This window comes from Pristis pectinata, chromosome 7 (assembly GCF_009764475.1).
Source record: "Pristis pectinata isolate sPriPec2 chromosome 7, sPriPec2.1.pri, whole genome shotgun sequence".
Lineage (NCBI taxonomy): Eukaryota > Metazoa > Chordata > Chondrichthyes > Rhinopristiformes > Pristidae > Pristis > Pristis pectinata.
The window spans coordinates 67,269,295-67,289,448 of record NC_067411.1 but is presented as its reverse complement, the minus strand read 5'-3'; the positions used below and the strand labels follow the sequence as shown (position 1 = coordinate 67,289,448).

The 20,154-nt window shown below is 41.3% G+C and overlaps 1 protein-coding gene across 1 annotated transcript in view; it reads right to left on the bottom strand.

The window, feature by feature from the left end:
- LOC127572771 (long-chain fatty acid transport protein 6-like) overlaps positions 1–20,154 on the bottom strand; it is a 44,131-nt gene that overhangs the window by 21,310 nt on the left and 2,667 nt on the right. Inside the window, exons 2-5 of the mRNA XM_052020381.1 lie at positions 13,777–13,986; positions 7,768–7,926; positions 4,854–4,978; positions 3,535–3,729 (exon numbers count right to left, since the gene is read on the bottom strand). Coding sequence (XP_051876341.1) covers positions 3,535–3,729; positions 4,854–4,978; positions 7,768–7,926; positions 13,777–13,986 — 689 coding nt within the window. The remainder of the gene's footprint in view (positions 1–3,534; positions 3,730–4,853; positions 4,979–7,767; positions 7,927–13,776; positions 13,987–20,154) is intronic.

Genomic DNA, 20,154 nt, shown 5'->3' with positions numbered 1-20,154 from the left:
AATCCTGTCAGGCTTGTGAGGCAAGATCTTCCCTTCACAAAGCCAAACTGGCTGTCCCTAATCAGTCCATGATTCTCCAAATGCTCATAGATCCTATCTCTTAGAATCCTTTCTCACAGCTTATCCACCACAGATGTAAGGCTCACTGGTCTGTAATTCCCTGGACTATCCCTACTACCTTTTTTGAATAAGGGGACAACATTCGCCACCCTCCAATCCTCCAGTACCATCCCCATGGACAACGAAGACTCAAAGATCCTAACCAACAGTTCAGCAATCTCCTCTCTCGCCTCACGAAGCAGCCTGGGGAATATTCCGTCAGGCACCAGGGACTTATCTGTCCTAATATTTTCTAACAACTACAACACGTCCCCTCTCTTGATACCTACATACTCTAGAACATTATCCCTACCAACCTACACTGTCCTCAGCATCATCAAGACCCCTCTCCTTGGTGAATACTGAAGATAAGGATCCAGTTCCAAAGGCAGTTGTTGAGTCCCAGGTCTCAGAATTTGGTGATGAGCTTGCTTGGAATTATAGTATTGAAGGCGGACCTGTAGTCCATCAACAACAGTCTATTGTAGGTGTCTTTAATGTCCAGAAGCAGCACAGATGAGGGTAGGGCCAGGGAGATGGGCCAATGAGTGCAGTCCAAGCGATGTTTTGTACAACTGCAACATGACATCCCAGCTTTTATATTCGCCTTGGCTGATGAAGGCAAGCATAGCAAAAGCTTTTTTCACAACCCCATCATCTGTGTTGCCACTTTCAGAGAGCTATGGACTTTCACCCCGAGGTCTCTCTATACATCAGAGCTCCTAAGATCCATTTACTCTGTATATCCTATCAGAATTTGATCTCCCAAAGTGCATTACCTCACACTGTTAAATTCCTCCCGTCACCTCTCCACCCAACTTTCCAGTTGATCTATGTCCCACTATCTCCTTATCTATGAATTCACTAATTTTCATGTCTACAAACTTAATAATTATAACCCCTACATTCTCATTCAATTATTTATATATATTACAAACAATAAAGGTCCCACCACTAGTTCAGGTGGTATACCACTTGTTATAGATTTACAGTCAGAAAAACATGCTTACACCACTACCCTTTGCCTCCTGTTACCCAGCTGGTTTTGGATCCAGTTTGCCAGCATGTCTTAGATCCCTTGTGCCTTAACTTTCTGGACCAGCCCATTCTGTAAGAACAATTTTTTTTACCCTTAAGACTGAGACTATTCAGTTTCAAATGTTTACCTTTTGGATTAAAAAGGTTGATTGGCATGGCAAGAATAAAAGGTCTTCTTAGTAATTGGATCCCTATGGTGTCAAGTATCAACCCTAATTTACTGTGCAAGTTCTATTCTAAATTAATACAGAAACATAGCAATACTTTATATGCACAGCAGGTTGAAATCTTCATGAGATTTTCATGAGGTCAATAGTAGAGTGATATGAATTGTCCAGCAGTTTGTGTTAATTTGCAACTCAGTGGGGGTTCTCTTCCTCACTGGGAAGGTTAGGGTTGCTGTTACTTTGCCAGCAGGATCTGGCTTCTAAAGTACAAATTATGATCGGTCAATAAGACAGGTTTACACACAGGATTGACATACATGGATACACTTGGAGTTTATAAATAAGTAAAACGTGCAGTCAGTTTCAATAATTAAATGAGATGTTGAATAATTGAAAGGATAACTAATTGCTGAACAGAATACTTCCTGAACTGTAGACAAAATTTAATTATCTTCCTACTATATCAGACAATGACTGATCAGACTGTCCGAGTTCCTTTAATTTCTTGCATCTCATCAGTAACTCACTCCTGTTCTGGCATTGGTCTCCAGGGACCTTACTGCTTTCTCAGGCTGTCAGTCAATCCGTGACACTGTCACGACTAAAAAGTCGATGAAGTCATGTCTCTGTGCTGCCTTCAGCAGTACTACTTTCCATTCTTTATGGCAAGTTTATTTTCCTGTTGTTTTTCATATTTTCTTATTTCAGCCATCTTCTACTGGGAATGATAATAAAATGTACTTATTCAGTACAATTTAGTTTTACTCATAATGGCTTTCTGAATTATTAAACAAATTAAATTAAGCAAAACAATCAAAACTTACCTGAATATGCATTTTAGTTTATTAATTCATAAGAAAAATTCTCACAGTCTGGAAAGCAATATATTAAGCTTCTAGTTCTGAATCAACCATAAACATTTATTCTCCTTCCTGAAGATCTTGTTGGTACCTAATATCCCCTTGGCAATTGCTCACAACATCTTTCAGCAACTATTTTTACCCTATTCAGCTGCCTCTTCCCTACATAAGAATAGAGATTACATTTGAAAATATAATGTGTTGTTCATGAAGCATGTTTATATGGCAAGATTCTCTATCAATAGTTCCTTTGTGTTCTGGCGCAAATAAAAGCAAGTAAGAAGTAGTCCAAATTCATCTGTAGCCAAATTCAAAATACATTTTTTTAAAGAACTGGAACAAAATCCCCATCTTATACTGACTTAATGCAAGATTTGAAACTAATTTCTACTTCATATATGGACACATTGCAAATGCTATTTAGTCCTTTACTCCTAGTTTCTCCGGCAACATCTTGGTTTCTTATTTAGCTTTGCATCACTTAAATATACAGGACATATAAGATATCTTTATTAGTCACAAGTACATCGAAACACACAGTGAAATGCACTCTTTGCATAGAGTGTTCTGGGGGCAGCCCACAAGTGTCGTCACGCTTCTGGCGCCAACATAGCATGCCCACAACTTCCTAACCCGTACATCTTTGGAATGTGGAGAAAACCAGAACACCCGGAGGAAACCCATGCAGTCGTGGGGAGGACGTACAAACACCTAACAGACAGCAGCCAGAATTGAACCCGGGTCACAGGCGCATTCTTGATAAATAACGGAGGTGCATTTATATTAATACCAGTAAGAAAACAGATGCAAGAAATAACTGTTCAAGGGCAACCTGTATAAATGAAGTTCTAGTTAGCTAGTTTCCTAAACTGCATTGTTATGCACAGTAGTGTAACACTATTACAGCGCCAGCGACAAGGTTCAATTCCAGCTGCTGTTTGTAAGGAGTTTGTATGTTCTCCCCGTGAATGCATGGGTTTCCTCCAGGTGCTCCGGTTTCCTCCCACATTCCAAAGACGTACGGGTTAGGAAGTTGTGGGCATGCTATGTTGGCGTTGGAAGCATGGCAACACATGTGGGCTACCCCCAGAACACTCTACACAAAAAAATGTATTTCACTGTGAGTTTCGATGTACATGTGAGTAATAAAGATATCTTATCTTATCTTAATAAGGTTTTAAAAGGGTGGGCAGGAATTTGGACTCTACAGCAGAACACCCCAAAGTGGAAGTCATTCAGTTTGGCAAGCATCCACCACAGGTAAATTTACTCCCAAAATGATTGTAATAGTCCCTGTTAGAAGCAAATTTTAAATGAGATCATCCAGATAATATTGAGCCATCATGTCTGTGAACTAAATATTGGCTCACCTTATGAAGGAATGTGCTTCGTCCCACAGCTCCCATTTTGCCTGTGTAATTCATAAAGAAGATATTTCCTTCTGTTGCACCATAAAACTCACAGATCTTAATGTTACCAAAACGCATGAGAAATTCTTTCCAGACATCAGTCCTTAAACCATTTCCAACAGCCATGCGTACTTGGTGCTTTTGTTCTCCTTCTGACTGTAAACAAAAAGAATAAATGGTGGCACAGTTTAATAATTTAAGTGAAACATGAATAGAAATTGTGTGTTAGAAATTAATGTGTCCTTATGGAGCTGCTAAGTAAGGTAACCAGTGCAGCTAAAAACAGATGCTCCTTGAAGCTATTACCCTATCTGCATTTGGTTTCTCCAGTGTAGAGGAAATGACATTGTGGACATTGAATAGTAAACCAGATTGGAAGAAATGCAAGTGAAAACGTAAGCCTGGCAGTTCTTGAACTCAATACCCCGACTAATGAAGGCCAACACTCCATACGCCTTCTTAACAACCCTATCGACCTGTGTGGCAACCTTGAGCCTACACAGTGTGGCAACCTACATTCTCTCTGCAACTTGCTTTCTTTTTTACCTCAGTTTTGATGAAAGGTCTTCAATCTGAAACCTTAACTGTTTCTCATTCCACATGTGCTATCTGACCTACTGAGTGTTTCCAGCATTTTCTTTACTCATAATGAATGATACTGTAGAAATGACAATTAAAAGAACTTGTATTCAATGTGATAATATTTTGTGCTACCAAAGCAATAAATAGTAGAATCTAATTTTATATGCAGGATTATTTTATATGCAGGATTCTAACAATATTTCTTGTCAAACTCTCCATTAAAATAATAACAAAGACACCGGGAAGTGTCATTTTTCATTTGACTTCACTCTCCATTTCCGTATCTTGCTGCTTTACACAAAGATGTTGTTCAACCTTACACTTTTCTCTAATTAATTAATCTGTCAGATTGCAAAAATTCATCATAAAATCCAAAGACTCAAACACAACTTTTGTTTTTAGGAACAGTGTTCAACATTCATAGTTGCTCAGTACTTACAATAAAAGCATTCAAAAAAATTATATAAGACCAACTTAATAGCAGCATGGTAGCAAATAAGCTTTTGTGTGGTACAAACTCAAAATTAAATGAAACCCTAATTTTAGTAGTCCCAATAGTTTTAGAGGATAAATGCTGACTTGCATTAGTCAGTAAATGTGCCTCCTGCCCTCATACTCCTGCCTACAGCACAACTGAAGGAGTTTTCACAACCCTCCAAAATCATAGGAAAGAAAGACATCCATCATAGAAGTAGTACCTTTGGCTGATTACACAGATAGCGGCAGAGTTCTCCAATGTACTGGAATACTGTAACATTATACTTTCGGCAGTCATTCCAGAACTGGGTGGCTGAGAATTTCTTCTTTAGCACACATGTTGCACCTGAATGGACACAAGAAAACACCTTTCAAACATTTGGGCAGAGGTGTGAACATAGCTCCCCCGTTCATATACTGTCAATTGTCCGAGTTTCCTTGACAATCACTATTGCAAGGAAAGGGATGAAGCTTACTAGCAGAATGCAAACTACAAAGGGATGGTAAAGTATTTCATTGTATCTTTCAGGATAATATTTCAGCACATCAGATAGCTTAATGGGTAAATGCATCAACTAATATAGAATTGCACTAAAAAGAAATTAAAACTGAAAATGTTAGAAAACTTAGCAGTTCCTCAGTGTCTTAAAAGATTGATTCATAGGGCAAATCCTCCATGATCCTGAGATTGTTAGTTACTTGCCCTTGGGCCAAGCAGTTTCTTCCATCATGGCCCAAGGCACAGATTTCCATTGGGAGCCCAGCTTTCAACACCAGTTTGGCACCAAACAGTGTAGGGGCCATCTCAGCACACAGGCAAGCTGCTGCATTGGTGCAACAGCTTTGACACCTGGTGAGAGCATCCCTTGACTGACAAACTCCACTAATCTACTGGACTTCACTGATGCAGCAGAGAGGGCAGAGTAGAAGGTTCCTGATGCCAAACTTTGGGACATCCACTAAGAAACATAAGCAAGTCCCAGTAAAAGTGGTACCACATTGTGTTTAGGTTGAAAATTATTTAGTAGTTCCCTTTGTTCCAGAAGTTGTTACCAACTTCCATCAACATTGGTTTTATACCATCATCTGATAATTCTTTCCTTCCTCTCATTAACTCTTTCCGTCCATCCTCTTCTTCAGAAGGAGTTCAATCTTTTTTGGCATATAGTTCAGTGGGGACCAGCTTGCTTCTATTGTCTTGCCCAAGTAATCATTTCATCAATAATCATGATCAATAATCATTTTATAATGATTATTATTTATATAACATGGGAAGAGGAGAGTGTACCTCCTGATCTCTGATTTATGCTGAGTTGTCAATCGGGCATCTCCAAAGATTTTAAATTAATTGTCAAAGAGCCATAGAGGGAACAAAAAAGAAAAAGCAACTAATTCTTCCATTCTCAACTGCTAACCATAGATTGCCTTGAGAAAAGACTGTTGGATATGTACATTATTTTCCCTTCCAGATTTACCCAAGATGCTGGCACGCAATCAACAAGATAATGGAATGCTGACAGTAAACAAGCAACATTTGGATATAAAAATGATTGGTTTGATAAGATTCCTCATGGAAGGCTCATTCAGAAAGTCAGGAGGCATGGGATCCAGGGAAACTTGGCTGTGTGGATTCAGAATTGGCTCGCCCATAGAAGACACAGGGTGGTGGTAGATGGAGCGTATTCTGCCTGGAGGTCGGTGACCAGTGGTGTTCTGCAAGGATCTGTTCTAGGACCCCTGCTCTTTGTGATTTTTATAAATGACTTGGATGAGGATATGGAAGGGTGAGTTAGTAAGTTTGCTGATGATACAAAGGTTGGTGGTGTTGTGGATAGTGTAGAAGGTTGCTGTAAATTACAACAGGATATTTGATAGAATGCAGAGCTGGGCTGAGAAGTGGCAGATCGAGTTCAACCTGGATAAGTGTGAAGGAGATCGAATTTGAAGGCAGAATACAAGGTTAATGGCAGGACTCTTAGCAGTGTGGAGGAACAGAGGGATCTTGGGGTCCACATCCATAGATCCCTCAAGGTTGCCGCACAGGTCAATAGGGTTGTTAAGAAGGCGTATGGTGTGTTGGCCTTCATTAGTCGGGGTATTGAGTTCAAGAGCCACGAGGTACCGTTGCAGCTCCATAAAACTCTGGTTAGAACACACTTGGAGTATTGTGTTCAGTTCTGGTTGCCACAATATAGGAAGGATGTGGAAGCTTTAGAGAGGGTGCAGAGGAGATTTACCAGGATGCTGCCTGGATTGGAGAGCATGTCTTCTGAGGATTGGTTGAGTGAGCTAGGGCTGTTCTCTTTGGAGAGGAGGATGAGAGGTGATTCGATAGAGGTGTGCAAGATGATACGAGGCACAGATTGAGCGGACAGTCAGACTTTTTCCCAGGGTGAAAATGGCTAACACGAGGGGGCATAATTTTAAGGTGATCGGAGGAAGATATAAGGGGGATGTCAGAGATAAGTTTTTTTTCCACAGAGTGTGGTGGGTGTGTGGAATGCACTGCCGGCAGAGGTTATGGGGGCAGATACATTAGGGACATTTAAGAGACTCTTAGATAGACACATGAATGATAATGAAATGGAGGGCTATGTGGGAGGGAGGGGTTAGATAGATATTAGAGCAGGGTAAAATGTCGGCACAACATCATGGGCCGAAGGGCCTGTACTGTGCTGCAATGTTCTATGTTCTAAATGTCTTTCAGAAGTTAGGAGCCATGACACTTGGGAGAATGTCAATATTCACAAGTGGTTCAGAGAAACAAAATTTGTAAGTCATTGACTACTCACATCTCAATTATTTGCATTTCCACAAATTCCAATAATACTGAGTTTTTAAACTTCCATCTGTACCATTAAAATAGACAGCCAGTTTAACCTCCTCCAGGGGAGAATGCCAACTATGTTTCAGTTGTACTGGATTGACAGCCATGACTATAAGTACTAAACCTAGTTGATACCTAGACACAAAAGTGTTATGACTCCAAAGGTTGACATATTAAACTGCACAAAATAAATTCAGCAGACTATGACCTGCCCTAGAGATCAGTTTTATATTAGATCAATTCAGTTCCATGACAGAACTTATTAAAGTAGCAATTAGGCAGATAATATATTCCAGAAACAAACATACCTAGCTCAATGCAACCACCAATTCCTAAGAGAGAGGCTGCACCATGATACAGAGGAAGTGAAATATAGATGACATCATCCTTAGTGACTCCAAAAATCGAAAATCCAACACTTGCCCTCAAGGATTGTAGATGGCTTATTACAGCGGCCTTTGGTAACCCTGGTAATGTTGAAAATGGTATAGGTTGAAAGAAATCAACTTTAAATGTGCGGAGCAAAAATCAATAAATTCAAATACCACAATGTTACGTTGATTTACAGGGATTTGTTTTCTTCTTTACTTCTAAAATGGAGCAAAGGCTTAACGTAACAATGCATTTCTTAAATACAATGCACCTCCAGTTTTTAAATAGTAATGGTTATATTTTCCATCCTTTTTTCCATTTCATTTATTGTGTAGCTATAATCATGCTGTTATTTTTCATCTTACTCATTTCATGGCATGTGGACAATCGCTGACAAGACCGGCATTTACTGGACGCCCCTAAGTGTGCTTGAGAAGAAGGTGGTGAGCTGCTTTTTGCACTTTTACAATATACCGCTGTCATCCAGAGATGCTCCATACACCTGCTAGATTGGGATTTAGACACAGTGAGGAAGAAAATACAGTGCATTTCCAAATCAGGATAGTGTGTGACTTGGATGGTAGCATGTAGACAATGCTGCTTTCATGTAGCAGCTTCCCTTGCCTTAAATGAGGAAGTCCTTGGTTTGGGAGTGAAGCAAGCAAGTTGTAACAAAGGATTATATTGCAGTTGTGTTACACTGGTGGTGGAGGGAATAAACGTTTAAGGTTGTACATATGATGCTCATCATGTGCATTGCTTTGTCCCGATTGGTGTCGAGAACAATGAATGCTGTTTGTGCTGCATTCATCTATGCAAATGGAGGGTATTTCAAACACATATGGCCTTCAGCGGTCAGGGCATTGGGTAAAGGAGTTGGGCCATTATGTTGCAGTTGTACAAGTCATTGGTGAGGCCATACTTGGAGTACTGTGTACAGTTTTGGTCACCCTGTTATAGGAAACACTTGGTTAAACTGGAAAGAGTGCAGAAAAGATTTACGAGGATGTTGCCAGGACTAGAGGGCCTGAGTTATAGGGAGAGGTTGGCTAGTCTAGGTCTTCATTCCTTGGATCGTAGGAGAATCATGGGTGGAGGTTTATAAAATCATGAGGAGCATAGATAAGGTGGATGGTAGCAGTCTTTTCTCCAAGATAGGGGAGTCCGAAACCAGGGGACATAGATTTAAGATGAGAGGGGAAAGATTTAAAAGGGACTAGAAGGGCAACTTTTTCACGCAGAGGGTGGTGAGTATTTGGAACGAGCTGCCAGAGGAAGTGGTTGAGGCAGGTACAATATAATCATTTAAGAAGTACTTGGATAGTTACATGCAGGGGCAGGGCTTAGAGGGATATGGGCCGAGCGCAGGGAATTGGGACTAGATGGGTGGGCACCATGGTCAGCATGGACTCATTGGGCCGAAGGGCCTGTATCCGTGCTGTATTGCTCTATGATCTCTATGATCCATATATGACTTGTGACTTACAGATGATAAAATGGCTTGGGGAAACAGGAGACAATTTACCCACTGCAGGATATTTAAACACCGATCTATATTTGCAGTCATCGTATTTGTGTAGCTGGTTCCATTTGGTTTCTGGTCAATAATGAAGATACCAAAGGTAGGAGCTTTGACAAATGGTACTATCAGTGAACATCCAGAAGAGGTGGTTGGACCCTCTCCTTTTGGAGAAAGTTAATGCCTGGAATTTGAATGATGCAAACATTGCTTAAAGCTTATCAGTGCAAGCCTGATATACTATCCAGTGTTGCTACATTCAGGCATGCACTTCTCATGTCTGATGAAGTGTGAATGGAACTGAACAGTACTTTATCATCAGAAAATATCCCCAATTCTGATCTATTCTATGATGGAGGGAAGTTAGTTGATGAAGCAGTTAAAGGTAATCTCAGGACACTGTTCTGAAAAAGTTTGACCACAGTATTTTGTGGTTTATGATTGGTGATGTATAATAAATGCCAGACTTGTATAAATTAAAAAATATACAGCTTGGGTGTAATTTCTAAGCTTTTGTATTTTAAATACGGCAGATGTGACTTTCCTGCAAGAGTGCGGGCTGCCACACCTCCGCAACTATCGGAGGTGGTCGCGATGGTGGTCCCACGGACTGTCGGTGTGGTCAGGGGGGCAATGATTGTTGGGCTTCCGGCCTGGGGATTCTGATGCGGGGGGGGGGGGGGGCAACTTCTCAATCACTGAAGGCAAAGAGGTGGTGGGGGGGTGGTTCCTCATGGCAGATGTGATGTACCGGAACACTCCGCTCCGGTTAATTAACGTGTACGCCTTGCCTGTGTGGAGCGAGCGGCTGGCCGTCCTCCAGCAGCTCCCACCCTGCTGGTGATGTCCTGGCCGGTCGTTCTGACCGGTGACTTCAACTGCATCATCGATGCGGCTGGACAATCCGGCAGTGCCGACAGCAGACTGGACAACACGTCCAGACTCCTGATGGAAACAGTTAAAGATGCCAAGTTGCGCGACGCCTTCAGCACCCCCGCAGGCGGAGCACAGCCGCAACCCACCTGGTCGAGGTCGGACAGCTCAGCCCGGTCCCAGATCGACTTCCCCTTCGTGTCGGAGCCAATCACGGTCAGATCCACCAACGTCACGTTGGTGTTCTTCTCTGACCACCATCTCCTTCGGGCCTCCTATCACCTACAGGAGGACCAGAAGGCAGGCAGGGGGACGTGGAAGTTGAACGTCAAGCTGCTGATCCCAGAGAGCATTGAGGAACTAAAGAGGGATTACGCAGGCTGGAGAACCGTGAAACTCCTCTTTGACTCCCCTGTGCACTGGTGGGAAGTGACAAAGGAGAACATCAAGAGATTTTTCATCCGAAAGGGGGTCCAGAAAGCAAGAGTCAGAGGGAACTGTGGCAACTCCAGACAGACCTGCAGCAACTTCTCCTTCTGCAGTCGAGGGGTGGTGGACATGAGGGAGGAACTCCAAGAGGCAAAGAAGCGGCAAGACCAGCTCTACGCCTCCGAATCCTCCAAGATTATCTTCTGATCCAGGGTCTGCTCCATGGAGCAGGATGAGACGTGCTCACGTTTCTTCTTCCAAAAGGTGCACAGGGAGAGCTCTGTGATCCACAGCCTTAAGGAAGAGGACGGCTCAGTAACATCCTCGCAGACATAACAAGGATCTGCAGATCCTCCTATGCCAGCCTGTACGACGAGAAGGCCACAGACAGCACAGCCTCCCAGAACTTCCTGTCCTCTATCACAGAGGTCTTTGATGACAGCAAGCAGGAGAGTCTGGACCAACCACTGACCCTGGAGGAGTTGACTGACTCCATCCGTTCCTTTGATTCGAATAAAACTCCTGGAAGCGACGGCTTTCCGGCTGAGTTGTACTCGGCTCTGTGGGACTGGACGGGCCCCGACCTGCTGGAAGTATACAACGCTATGCTTCTGGCTGGCAGCATGTCAGAATCCATGAGGAAGGGCACCATTACCCTTATATACAAGCAGAAGGGGGAGAGGGAGGACATCAGAAACTGGAGACCCATCTCGCTGCTGAATGTGGATTATAAGATCCTGTCAAAGGCCATCGCTGACAGGGTCAAGTCTGCTCTGGGACAGGTGATCCACCCGGACCAAACCTGTGCTGTACCTGGCAGGAAGACCTTTGACAGCCTTGTGCTGCTCAGGGATACCATCGCCTACGTGCAGGACAGTGGGGTGGACACCTGCCTGGTCAGCTTGGACCAGAAGGCCTTTGACAGGATATCACACACATACATGTTGGACGTGCTCTCGAAATGGGCTTTGGGGAGGGAATCAGGAATTGGATCCAACTGCTCTACAGAGATATCTTCTCCATTAAGTCTGGAGTCAGGCAGGGCTGCCTTCTCTCCCGTCTTGTTTTTGTGCTGCATAGAACCCTTTGTCGAATCTATCAGGAAGGACGAGAGCATCAGAGGGGTGATGTTGCCAAGCAGTTGGGGCACCCAGGTGAAAACCCCCCTGTACATGGACGACGTTGCCGTCTTCTGCTCGGACCCAAGGTCAGTTTGCAGATTGATCAGCATCTGTGACCAGTTTGAGTTGGCATCAGGGGCCAGAGTTAACTGCGCGAAGAGCAAGACCACGCCCTTCGGCAACTGGCCCGACTGATCCAATGTCCCCTTCGCCGTCAGGACTGACTACCTGAAGGTGCTGGGGATCTGGTTTGGAGGGGCCAAGGTGTGCAACAAAAATTGGCGGGAATGGATTGGGAAGGTGAAGCAGAAACTGGGACAGTGGGAACGGTGCTCCCTATCGATAACTGGGAAGAACTTGGTCATCAGGTGTGAGGTGCTTTCAGGGCTGCTGTACTTGCCACAGGTTTGGCCTGTTCCTCACTCCTCCAGCTTGGAAATCACCCATGCCATCTCCCGGTTCATCTGGGGATCCGAGATGGAGCGAGTCCGATGGGTCACCATGCACAAGTCCCTGGACAATGGGGACAAAAGTGTCCCCAATGTCACCCTCATCCTGATGACCACCTTCGTCTGTGGCTGCATCAGGCTGTGCATGGAACCAAAGTACGTGAGCACCAAGTGTCACTATGTGCCGAGGTTCTACCCGTCCCCGGTGTTGTGAAGGATAAGCCTGGCCCGTTGCTGCGCAATGCCCCAGTCAGCTGGACGCTGCCGCACTACTTGTCCTTTGTGGAGAAGTTCTTCCAGACCAACACCTTTGACCACAAGTCTATCAGGCAGTGGTCGGCATGTAACATCCTGCAGACACTGCAGGAGAAGGACTTGATGGATACTGTGGGGTGGTTCCCTGAGCAGACTGTCCAGACCATCTGGCAGAATGCCTCATCGCCAGAACTCACCAACAAGCACCAAGACCCTCGCTTGGCTGGCGGTAAGAGAGGCCCTCCCAGTCAGATCCTTCCTGCATGGTTGGAACATCACTCCCAGCGCACACTGCCCCCGGGAGGACTGCGCTGGGGACGAGACAGTCGCCCACCTCTTTGCGGGCTGTGGGTTTGTGAGGAGGGTGTAGCTTAAGCTACAAGAGTCCTTGTTACGGTTCATTCCCAGCAGCTGCGTAACAGAGGATTCTCTGCTCTATGGGCTGTTCCCGGGGACACACACAGAGACGGACATCAACTGCTGCTGGAAGATCATCAACTCGGTGAAAGAGGCCCTTTGGTCTGCCCGAAACTTGTTGGTCTCCCTGCACTGCGAGATTTCCGTAAGGGAATGCTGCCGACTGGCACATTCCAGGCTGCAGGAGTACGTGCTGAGGGACGCACTGAAGCTGGGTGCAGCCAACGCAAGGGCTCGGTGGGGAAGGACAACAGTTTAAGGTTCTTCTGACACTGGAGGAGGGGCGGGGTCAGGCGAGGAAGCCCCCTAAAAAATTGTAAATATGGGATTGGGGTAGCACCCCAGGGAGCCACACAAGTGGCATCGGTGCTGTGTTTTTTTATATATATAAAAAGGTAACACTAATGATTGATACGTACACGAATGTAAAGGTTTGCACTGTTTTATTGTTGTATATACTTTGTTTTTTTATGATGAATAAAGTTTATTTTGGAATAAAAAAATCCAACCTTTCTTCCAAACTCTATAAAGTTAAGCTCATCACAAACTTTGCTCCCAATATACGAACTTGCACCAAGCCTCGTTCACGAATCATGCCTGTGTTTACTCACCTATATTGACTCCCTGCTTTTGCCTTGGATTTTAAAATTCACATCTGGTTTTCAGATTCTTCCATGTCGTGCCTCTTCCTATCTCTGTAGCCCACTCCAGGCCTGTAAATCTCTAGTATAACTGCACTCCTCCAATTCTGGCCCCTTACATGTTCCTGTTTTAAAATTACTCTAATACTAATAATCCTTCCATAAGACATAGATGACATTCTTAAAAACTGTTCTCCACAGGATAAATTAAAGAATAAAATAAAAATCCTAAGAACAATACCTGTTGTTCCTGAGGTGAATATATAAAGAAAGGTAGATTTCAAGTGGTGTGTAGATCGCCACGATGTTGGCACAGGACTGTCAGGTGCTTCTTCCACTTTATCCGCGAGAGTATTCACTCCTTGGTATATGCAGCTTTTTCCCATAACCCAGACTGATATGTTATTCTCCTTGATATGTGTAAGAATGTCTTTCATAGCATCAATTAGATCTACAGGTCGTGAAAAAAAATCAATATAATTTCACATACTTGTAAAAGTTAGATATTACAAGCCACATACCATAAAGCTAAGAAAATAAAAAGTTAAACATTCTTTTTCAGTTTCAATGCTACTTGATCCATCACCTCATCTTCATTCTAGTAAATATTAAAAAGAGGCAGAAGAAGAGTTAATAGGACAGCCACGAAAGATGGAGCAATGAAAATCAAATTTGTGCTAGATGCTAGAACTGAAGTAGTGCAAAATCCTTTATGGATTAAAAGGCAAGGAGTTACAGAGAAAGGCAGGAAGGGTGGGGGTTGGTGCCATAGAGGAATTTGAAAATCAGGACCACCATTCTCAAACTGATGTGCTGTCAGAGCAAGGGCGGAGGTCAGCAAACATGGGGGTGGATGAATGAGACTTGGAGTGATTCAAGATCCAGGTTGCAGAGTTTAGGTTAGCAGAAGGGTGGAAGATGGATGGCCATCCCGAGAGCACTGGAAAATTTAGCTCAAAGGTAACATGGGGGAGGGTTTCAGCAGCAGGTGAAGTGAAACAGAATCAGATATGAACAAAGTTACAGAAGTGGAAATTCACAGTTTTCAGATCAAAGTAAGTGAATATTTGGAGCTCTTATAGAGAGCAAAATGGTAAGATTGTAAATACTCTGGTTCAGTTACAATCAGTTGCCAAGAATGGGAGCAGTGGTCAGAGAATAGGGTTTGTGGCAGTGACTAAATATGAGAAGTTCTATTCCACTGGGATATTTATGTGTGTTATGCATGGAAATTCATTGTAACAAAAAACTGCACAATAGTCACTGCATATTATCCAAAGCTCACTATCTTCCCAATACATGATATGCTAATGCATGGAGGTACCAAACATACATAGCTGCTTCAGTACATGTTTAGACACAACTTCCATAATGTTTATTTATCTGCTTTTTGCCCGATCAAGCATAACTGCTAAACAAGTGCGAAGTCTGTTTTGTGAAGATAGCTGGAGTCCAGCAAGTAAATTCCGATGCAGGTAGTTGCTCTAAATTAACTTCTTAGCCCTTTGCCATGACTCTTCTTTGAATAAACTCCCATCCTCATTATCAGCCCCCCCCCAAAAAAAGTGGAAAAAAATGATACCTCAGGAAATGTTGGGTAGGTTTCCTCCAGGTACTTCAGTTTCCTCCCACAACCCAAAGATGTGCTGCTTGATTAATTGACTACAGTAAATTTCCCTTTTATCTAGTGTAATGGCAAAAAGAATTAAAGGGGAGTTGATGGACATGTATGAGAAAGAATAAGTTACAGGAATATAGGGAAATAAGGAAAAGGGGAATAATACTAATGGGATTGCTCCATTGGGAGCTGGAATGGATCCAAGGGGGCAAATGGCCTCAGCCCCTTTGGTTATGCTTGGTTACATAGATATTTCCTACAGTTCAGCAAATTTAACATTGACACACATTCTTCTACTTGGTGCACAACACACTTTTAGCATGAGACCACAAATTCCCACAGCAGAATTAGTCTTTCAGGTAGTCAGCCTTTAGTAAATTAACAGATAAAACTAATACTAGTTTATCCATTTAGAAGCAAATTTGTTGATTCATTGGTGCTTAATTATCTGAATACACAATTACACTATCTTCCTGTACTTACTGTGCTTGCATAGCTTATCTTTCTAATAGTATTGTTGGAATATCTTCAGTGCTTGGATTCCAGAGATTTAAGAAGTTGGTTTACCAACACCTTTTCGTGCAACTGGTGACAAGCAAGAATTATCAGTAATGCCCACATTCCACAGAAGAGTTTCAAAACCACAGTAAATAACAATAATATTATTGTTATATAATTATTACAAAACTTGAAGAGGAAGGTAACATCAAGCAGAGTTAAGGTCAAGTGGTTGATAAGGTTTGGTGAAATGTCAGTCCAGATTTAGAAAGAAGGTGGCTGATTTTTATTTTTAAATCTATGCAATGTGTTTAGGCAAGAATTTATCATATTTTCCCCATTCATTCCCTTTATTCTTTCCTAAACACTCTGACAACCAGATCAACATCAGGGCCTCAAAATTCATAATCACCAAGATAAACTCATGCTCAAAATTCTGCTGGAAATCTTGGACAGGAGGCTATGCCCAAACCTGTTTTGCTATCTGTCAAAGCTATCAAGGTTTCTCAATGTTTCCAAATTTGTACATCATTTAGAAACATTTAAAAACTAGTAAATTGATACACACAATTTAAATGTTATCCTTTTAAATAATTAAGAACACTATAATTTAAAAAAAACATTTTTCTTTCCCACAGCCCTGCAAAGCTTAGTCAGGTCTAAGTTGGCACAGGATCCAAGAGCGGATTCCCCAATACAAGCTTGTACTCTCCGTGCAGTGTCCAATGATGGAGCACCGTCCACAAATTGGCAACTTAGCTTGGCGAGCTAGATCAAAACTTCCGCATTCATGCAGGGGTCTCAAATTTGCCAGCACCTACAGGGGTAAATGCTAGCAGCTCCAGTTGAAACTTTCAGCATCTTAATAGCAAAATCTGGGCCATCATTTCTCTCATTTGCTTGCAAGCTATTCTAATGATCAAAGCTCCTTGTTCAGCTTATCAAAGTAAGCAAGGATGAATATCCAGTATTAATTTTGGGATCCATTTAATGATTATGGTTTGGAGTAGAAATGTTGTCTAGGATTCCTGTCATTAACCAAAAACCTTGTACTATTCAATTCACGTATCACTTTTGCAACAGAAATAAATAAACTTGAATTTAAAGTAACTCATTCCCTATAAGGTTTTCTCAGGCTTAGTAGCTGATAAAGCAAGACTCACATGTTGCTTACAGACTGGCAGGAATATGCAAATTTTATTACAAGATTGCATCAGACCCTTCCTCAGCTTTCAAATAAAATTACTGTTGCACTTTGTATGACAGAGCTTGTATAAAAGGAAAACAATAGAGATTGTCAACATATTTGCCAGTTACTGGGGCAATGTTTTGTCCTTTATTTGGCAGCATCTCCATCCGGCATCAACTGAAGAACAAATCTGCTGGAAGCACAACAACAGTGTGAATTGTTTTTACTTTACAATCCTAAATGAGTAGAATTGAAGCTGAGCAAAAGCTTCAAATGACTACTGTCACAGTTATTTTATTGTTTGTATCAAGCTGGCAACTGAATTACTAATGTTTCCGAGTAAAGCACCAAAAACCCTAAATAAACTTTTATAAATAATATTTGAATAATGATCACAGGAAACCACATATACAATTTGTGAATTAGTAAGTGGTGGCAGGGTGGTATAGTAGCTATACAGTTTTCTATAAACAAAAGTAATAGCACATTTTAAAAACATTTCAAAAAATCCTTTAGGTAACTCAATCTTTTTAAATGCTTTCTACTTATAGATATAAGCATAATATTTCAGGGGACATAAACAGAATTGATCTGCTGTCGAAGCTTGCTCAGAAAAATAAACAGGCAGAATAAATGGATGTTCATTTCATTGCTTTCTGTCAATATGAATTGGTTACTGCATTTGCCTACAATCACAGCATTTTCAGTAACCAATTGTATGAAACATTTTGAAGTTTCATTTTGGCTTTTCCGCACAAACTACAAATTTAATGTGAAAGTTTAATTTAGGGGAGACTAACTGTGAATGTTATTTTCTTTCAGACCAAATGTGAACTTCATGTGGATTCTCATCAGAAATGTCCAAAAGCACTTCCATTAATTCAAATTTACTTTTATGTGTTTTGTTTTTCAAAATTCAAATTACAATTTTACTCTTTATGATTTGAGGAGATTCTTTCATAGAATCTGAAGAGCCATTGCATTATTTAGTGTGGATAGGTCAAATTCCCTTTACTGCATTCCAGGATTTTGGGTTATGATCTGGAAATTCCAATTACCAATGCAGAAGATTATTAGAAAGACCACAATTGATAAAACCAATTAGAAAATTAGTGTTCAGGCAGCAGAGAAAGTGCTCAAAGCCAAGTTGCTTGAGCTGGTACGTGACTAGATTGAATTTTATATATAACTGATACAAACACATGGAAACGTGTAAACAAATCAAAGTATAAACTACATTAAAAGATCTTGAATCTTTTAATCTTGAATCTTTTAATCTTGAATCTTTTAAGGCAGCACATGGGTCTTGAATAATGACAGAATGACACCATGGTGCAGCTTGTAGAGTTACTGCCTCACAGGTCCAGCGACTCAGGTTCAATCCCAATCTCTGGTGCTGTCTGCCTGGAGTTTGAACATCCTCTCCGTGACTGCCTGGGTTTCCTCTGGGTGCTCTGGTTTCCTTCAGGTTGCTAGGTTAATTAGCCACAAGGAACAGTTCATAATGTGTAGGTGAGTGGGAGAATCTTGGAGGGGAGTCGACAAGAACATGGGAAGAATAAAATTGCATTTATACAAATGGATGCTTGATGATCAGTGCAGACTCAGTGGACAAAAGCCCGTTTCTGTACTATTTGACTCTAATTATACACAAATATAAATATTACAACAGATAATTACAATTAAGTAATCTGAGAAGTGACATAATTTAAATGGGAAAGGGGCAGATTTTATTTAAAAAAAGGATTTTGAGAATAGTGAAAACAGTTACATTATGATGAATTACTCCGTTTGTAGAGCCAACATACTGGCTGTTGAAGCAATATGTTGAATACCCTCCTTTCAGGGTTCAGTTTCTGTACTTCACTGTGCACAATGATCTGGAATACATTGCTTGAAGAGATAGTGGAAACAAATAGATTTTTTTTATAAAGTGTTTATTCATTACTAGGATGGCATTTATTGTCCATCCCTAATGAATGGTGGATCAGAGTCACATAAAGACCAAACTGAATAAAGACAGTGGGTTTACTTTCCCAAAGGATATCAGATTACTTGTGCAATAATCCGATAATTTTATGCTCACTATTACTGAGAAGTTCTACTCTCTTTTCTAAGCTCCCACCGTCATGGGGTTGATGACATAATGGTTAAATTATTAAGCTAGGTTTATCTACGCTTTTGGATAACTAGCTTAATAAGTTAACCATTATGTCACCAACCCCATGACAGTGGGAGCTTAGAAAAGAGAGTAGAACTTCAGTAATGGTGAACACAAAATTATCAGATTATTGTAAAAGTCACCAATCCCATGACAGTGGGAGTTTAGAAAGAGAACATGTACTTGAAAAAGAAAGATTTGCAAAGTTATGGGAACAAAGCAAGTGGGGATAATTGGATAGCTTTTCCAAAAGCTGGCACAAACAGAATGGACTGAATGATTTCTACTTATGCTGTAAGAATAAGTCTCAACTCCTATTGTTCTTGCAGATGTTGGGTTGCTGCTAATTCAGTTGTAATGCAAGGTACAACATTGGCTCTCAGGAGCTGCATATGATTTGTTTGTTTAAATACAGTGGGGAGAAAGACAACAATGAATAGTAATCAAAAATATTCAGATGAGAACTAATGTTCAGACATTGATTGTGAGAAGTTACTACTTTTGAATTGCATGAAATTTCTGTTATCGACGCAGCTTAGTTCATGTTCTTTCACTGTTGCTCAATGGGCCTAGGATTTTTTTTTAGCTAAAAATAAAATTTACAACTAATTTCTCATAACTATATAAAATTAACTCACTGATCTCATCAGCTGCTATATAGGTCTGATATAGAACGTTGCACTGACTTCTAACGATGGAAATACAGAAAAGAAGGTGATAGTACAGGTTTTCTAGTTATGTTGGAAATGGAGGAATAGATATATGCTACTCAATACCAGGAACCTGTTCTGCCTTTTAGTTAGATCAGACCACCTATATTAGGCAGATACTATAGAAGATCTAAAAATCAAATTGCTTGGAACTGAACAATAACTGGATTTTGAACCCATTTTAATCACATATATCAATCTCTGTTAATGTTTAATCACTGTGTGTCTGTGTAATGTTTACCCTTCACTAAAAGTGCAAATGTACTTCTCTGTAGCCAGTTTGTCTATGGACTATTTTCAGTGTTCACTTTTATATTGTGGATACCATGCAACAATTAAAATTCTTGCAGCCATCTGTAAAAGTAACTGGAAATGTAAGGGTTAATAATGTACAGCTGTTATTGCTTCAACTATGGCATGACTATAGTTATGACTGCAAGATG